The sequence below is a fragment of the Pinus tabuliformis genome, chromosome 9, assembly GCF_031772625.1.
Source record: "Pinus tabuliformis cultivar Carrire ecotype Pingquan chromosome 9, CPIR1, whole genome shotgun sequence".
Taxonomy (NCBI): Eukaryota; Viridiplantae; Streptophyta; class Pinopsida; order Pinales; family Pinaceae; genus Pinus; species Pinus tabuliformis.
This window is the reverse complement of record NC_142307.1, coordinates 123,708,898-123,714,371: the sequence shown is the minus strand read 5'-3', so window position 1 is coordinate 123,714,371 and position 5,474 is coordinate 123,708,898. Positions and strand designations below refer to the sequence as shown.

General features: G+C 34.7%; 1 protein-coding gene across 1 annotated transcript; it reads right to left on the bottom strand.

Moving 5' to 3' along the window:
• Positions 1–1,478: 1,478 nt before the first annotated feature.
• On the bottom strand, positions 1,479–2,182 carry LOC149147398 (histone H2B.3-like). The gene has a single exon (XM_089438995.1). It carries the CDS (start codon positions 2,104–2,106, stop codon positions 1,681–1,683), a length of 426 nt encoding a protein of 141 aa, XP_089295121.1. The 5' UTR covers positions 2,107–2,182; the 3' UTR covers positions 1,479–1,680.
• Between the last annotated feature and the right edge of the window lie 3,292 nt (positions 2,183–5,474).

Sequence of the window (5,474 nt, the reverse complement as noted above, 5' to 3'; positions counted from 1 at the left end):
CCAAATTAGGCTTGAAAGTCTCAACCAACAAATGTCAAATCAAGGAAAAATTAAAAGAGAAAACTACTCAACAAATGGGGAATCTTAGTGAACAATGGTGCAAATGGATCCCTCCAAAACACTCGCAACCAAAACCAAATGGTGTAACCTAACAAGAGTTTTAAAAAAAAAATACAAAATAGACACATTCCATCCTCAAACAAAAAAGACAAACTTCAATGGGGATATCAATCAAAAGGAAAGTTTTCTATCAAGAAAGCATACCACCTAGAGACAAGTCATAAAGACTTGCAAGTAGAGGAGATATCAAAAAAATTTAAGACATAATGTCTAGCTAAAAGTCTTCATCTTCATATGGCTTCTATTCCAAAAAAAGACTTTTACCCTAAAAAAACATTTAGAAAAACAACTACCAAGATCTATCATAATGCACATTGTATCTCTTACACTTCAAAAAAAAAAAAAAAAAAAACAAACAAACAAACAACAACTAACTTTAAACATTTATTTAATAAGTAGAGGAGATATAGAAAAACATGTGAAGACATAATGTCTAGTTAAAAATCTTCATCTTCATATGGCTTCTATTCCAAAAAAAAAAAAAAAGACTTTTACCCTAGAAAAACATTTAGAAAAACAACTACCAAGATCTATCATAATGCACATTGTATCTCTTATACTTACAAAAAAAACCAGCTAACTTTAAACATTTACATTTATTTAATAAGTACACTTTCTCCATCAAATTACATTATGGCTAAAAAATTCATATATTTAAATTATTATAATCTAAACCAAGATTGACTTTGTGTAAATAAAATGCAATCAAATGTAAAGAATAATTAGCTATTTAAAAGTTGTGTATTTTTATTTTTTGATGTCAAGTTTACCTACAAAATTTTCTTAAGCTACTATTTGGAAATTTGAAATTAGAGTTTTAGTTTTTTATAAATAAAATATAACGTTTGGAAATTTGAAATTAAGTTTTAGTTTTTTATAAATAAAATATAAATTTTTATCAAGTAATTTATTTTTAATATAAAATGGAAGACATTAAAATATTCAAAAAGCCTTAATTTTCAATAAATACAAGGAAATTATAGTTTTAGTTTTTTTATAAATAAAATATAAATTTTCTATCAAGGAATTTATTTTTAATATTAAATGGAAGACATTAAAATATTCAATAAGCCTTAAAGTTAAGATCAAGCGTAGAGGTTTTTTTCTAATAACCTATTTCTAATTAACCGGGTAAAGGTTTTAACTCATGCATGTTTTGAATGCCAAAATTTGTTTAAAGTACCTAGCTTAAAATAATATATTTTAAGAGTTGGTGATAGGTTGTGTTTTTGGGTGCGCTAAAGTGAATAAATTCAAATATTTAGAGCTTACAGGTAGAACGAACGCCAAGAACGCACTCAGGTTTTAAATAATCTACAGAAAAATCAGACCATATCCTACAGTAATCAACAACAGAGTAAAATAAGAGACCCCTCTTTTCGGCGCCAACCGGCAAAACACTGATACAATTCCACACCCCCAGAAGAAGAAGCAGGTAACCCTACGAAGCTTCAAATATGAAAAGGGCAAAAGAAAGCTCAAAGGCAGAGATCAAAATACCCTGATATACTGGTGGTGTCAAAAGACACCATTGAATTTTTTGAAAAGAAGATACCGAATTCAAGCACTGGTAAACTTGGTGACGGCCTTAGTGCCCTCTGAGACGGCATGCTTGGCAAGCTCCCCTGGAAGAGCGAGCCTTACAGCAGTCTGAATCTCCCGGGAGGTAATGGTCGGCTTCTTGTTATACCGGGCGAGCTTTGATGCCTCGCTCGCCATTTTTTCAAAGATATCATTGATGAAGCTGTTCATGATTCCCATGGCCTTGCTGGAAATGCCAATGTCAGGGTGGACCTGCTTGAGAACCTTGAAGATATAGATCTTGTAGGTCTCAACATTCTTCTTATGCCTCTTCTTCCCCTTCTTGTCTCCGCTGTCCTTGGGGAGCTTCTTCTCAGCCTTGGGAGCAGGCTTCTTCTCTGCCGGAGCTTTCTCTGCGACAGGCTTCTTCTCAGCGGGCTTCTTCTCTGCTACCTTGGGAGCCATTGCTGATAACAACTGAAAATACTCAAACTGTAAGATCTCTAAGCACACGGAAGATACTCAAAAACAGAAGAGAGAATTCGATGATAGGTATCCTGTGCATTCGGTGTTATTAATAGAGGGAATGATTTATTTTTCTATTGGCTGAGCCGATTCGCCACGGATCGCCAAACTTCACTCCATCTCAGCCGTCGTCAGGGTGTTGATCCGATGAAAAGCGTTTACAATGGGTACGTATCAGCCGTCCATTTTAGACATGTATTCTTTACTAAAAAGATATGGTCGAAAAGAGCGGGAAATAATTTTAAAGTTGAGTTACGAAACATAACTGCCATATTTCATTGACTTTAGAGGAGTGGTTTCAAATGGACAAATTTATCCTTTTATCGGGTTGTTATTATTTAATAGATTACCAAATGTTTTATCATTATGAATTAAAATTTCCATATGAAATTATATTTTTTATTAAAAATTGGAGAGATTTGCATATAAAAAACAAAAACAAAAAATTAATAATAGGTTTTACCATATATGAAATTTGTATTAATATCTTAAATTTATATTTAAAAGTTATGTTATCATAGATGATAATATTTTTCTCAAAAATGGCTTAAAAATAAAAAGTTGTTTAATAACTTATAGAGTTAAGTGATATTTATATATAATATTTAATTTAATTAAAAAATATAATTTAATAATATTTTAAAAATTAATAAAAAATAATTAATATTAATATAAGTAGTTAAATTTGATTATCAAAATTTAACATAATAATAAATTTAATATACAAATTATGTGTATGATACATTAAAATAATTAATATAAAATATACCTATAAATATTAATAATTTAATAAATGCAAATACAAATTTATTGTATATGAGAGACTCATTAAACATTATAAATTATAATATATGAAAAACTCTATCTAAATTTACAAGTGAAATTCAAAAATTATAAATAAATAAATCAAGAATTAAATACTTTAATTTATAAATGGGTTAATAATTAAAGGTTATGACATCTTTTATCAAGATTATGAATTAAGTTAGGGTAGTTTAATTAAGAAATGAAATGGTTCTTGTTTCTTTGTCGTTTACTTTTCCACAGGGTCAATCGAGATTAGGGTTTTATCTGCAGGGGGTTTACTGTTGGATTCGGTGAGCCTGCTTGTCACAGTTACCGCCTTGCCTCTAGTCTTCACCTACTCTCGTGAAGCATTGTTACCTTGTCTATTTTATCGATCGGTGCATAGCTTTGCCTCTTGTTAGACAATGATCGTTTCTTTGTCAGACTTCAGGGATCCACTTGGATCGCCTTTGGTTACATGAGAATGAATGTCGGTGTTGAGATGGAGGAGGATATTGTGGACTATTCTACTAACCCACTTGACGAGGTGCCAATCTAAAAAGAAATGCCACATCAGACCCTGTGATTAGATCAACCTCTGCCATTTGGCTCCTCGAACACAGGGATTTATACAACATTCTCTAATCTTGTAGGGGACTTCAAGTTACCTATCTCTTTGGATTCTCCTTCATCATCTTTTGATTATGATTTTCAGCATAATGTTGGGGTTTCAACGTCGGAGATTTCAAAATGGCTGGGGTCGAAGGAATTGGGGGTAAGTACTACTAACATTTCCTTGGATGCTCTATGTTTCACTAATAATTGTATCTGCCCTAACAGCCCTATTACTCCCTTGTCACACACAGAGAACTACCCTAGTTCGTCTGCAGCTCTAGGGTTTTCACATGTTGGGGATGTTGGGGAAATTGTTGGTTCACGACCTCAAGGAGTTTTTGGTGGGTTGAATGGTGTTGGGTTTTCTTCTGTTGAAGTTCCCACATAGGGATTAGGGTTTTCATAGCATGTGGGCATCCCTGTGAGTACACAAACTAGAAGGGCAGCAGATGAAGTGGGGGGTTCCCATATTAGGGCTTAGGTGGGTTTCACTTCTTCCTTTGCAGCAGAGCCCTCCCTTGGAAAAGTTGATGGAGTTTCCTTGCGGAAAAAGGGTAAAACGTCGAAGTGCACCAAGGTTAAAGAGCGGGACAAAGTTTTGATTCTTCAATATGGTATTTTTTTTACAACATTATGGACACCACTAACAGGGTTATAGTGGGACGGGTTCAAGGGAGGAAATACTCATCCACACAGCTGAGGAAACGAACTCAAGAAGTCTGGAGTCATGATATGGTCGTATTGTCTGAAGTTTTCACCTTTTCCAGGGGTTGGTTCGCCTTCAAATTTAACAATGTTGAACAAGCGACTTGGGCTCTCTCCAAGTATTGGAACATTGAAATGGCCCCCATACATTTCAAGCCATGGACGCCTCTATTTGACCCCAAGCATGAACAATTGGGGGCAGGTCCTATTTAGGTGAGGTTATCAGGGCTTCCTTTGCATTTATGGTCCGAAGACATCTTTCGATGCATTGGGGATGATTTAGGGCAATTTTTAGATTTCAATAAAGGGTATCTTAAGTCTAGTTATAAGGCATATGCTAGAATTTTGGTTCATCTAGATACGACAGAGGTTCTCATGGCCAATTTGGTGCTACATTATAGAGGGCTTGTTCATCTACAAAAGTTAGATTATGAAGTTGTCCCATTTCGATGTCGTTGTTGTCATGAGGTCGGTCATGTATAAAAGGATTGCCCTCTCCTGCAGAATAGACCTAATGATTTTGGACATGGAGATGGCCTCCAAGAGGGGATGCATGTTGGGGGTTTAGTTGGGACTTCTCCTTCGTGTGTGTTGGGCATCCCACCACATGTGACACCTGATAAAAGCCCATATGTGGATAAATTGGTACACAAAAGGTCTAATAACAGAATGGGAGCTCATCCCATGTTAGGGTCCAACCCTAACCCCCTTATTTATGTAATAAGATCGAGTCATAGTTATAGTTAAGTAAAGAGTCAATAAAGCCCATATTGATAATTGTAAGTGGTTGACCCACATTTAAAGAAGGGACCACACTTAGTTGTAAATGGGCCATGGTATTAGGTAGATGATATTAATAAGAGCCATGGTATTGCATGTATGAATCCTAATAAAGGATAGAGACTCCCCTCGAGGAGCATCGTGTCTTATTTTGTAATTGAGCCTAGCTCTATTGGAGGTTGCCCCCTCGAAGAGGCAAGTGAACTTTGCTTTCTAAATAATAAAATACTTGTTGTTATTTCTTATTGTTCTGTGTTCTGGGTATATTTCTTCACATATTTTGTATTATGGTATCTTCTCGCAGGTCAAGAGCATAACAAGTGGTATCAAAGCACTTTCCATGGCTGGTGGAATCTCCAATTTTTAGCAAAAAAAAATTTGGCTAGAGACGTGTTCCGATGTCTTTAAACCACGGGATCTGT

Bases quoted from the DNA above. Each gene is read 5' to 3' on its own strand.
- LOC149147398 (XM_089438995.1), bottom strand. From the start codon at position 2,106: ATGGCTCCCAAGGTAGCAGAGAAGAAGCCCGCTGAGAAGAAGCCTGTC.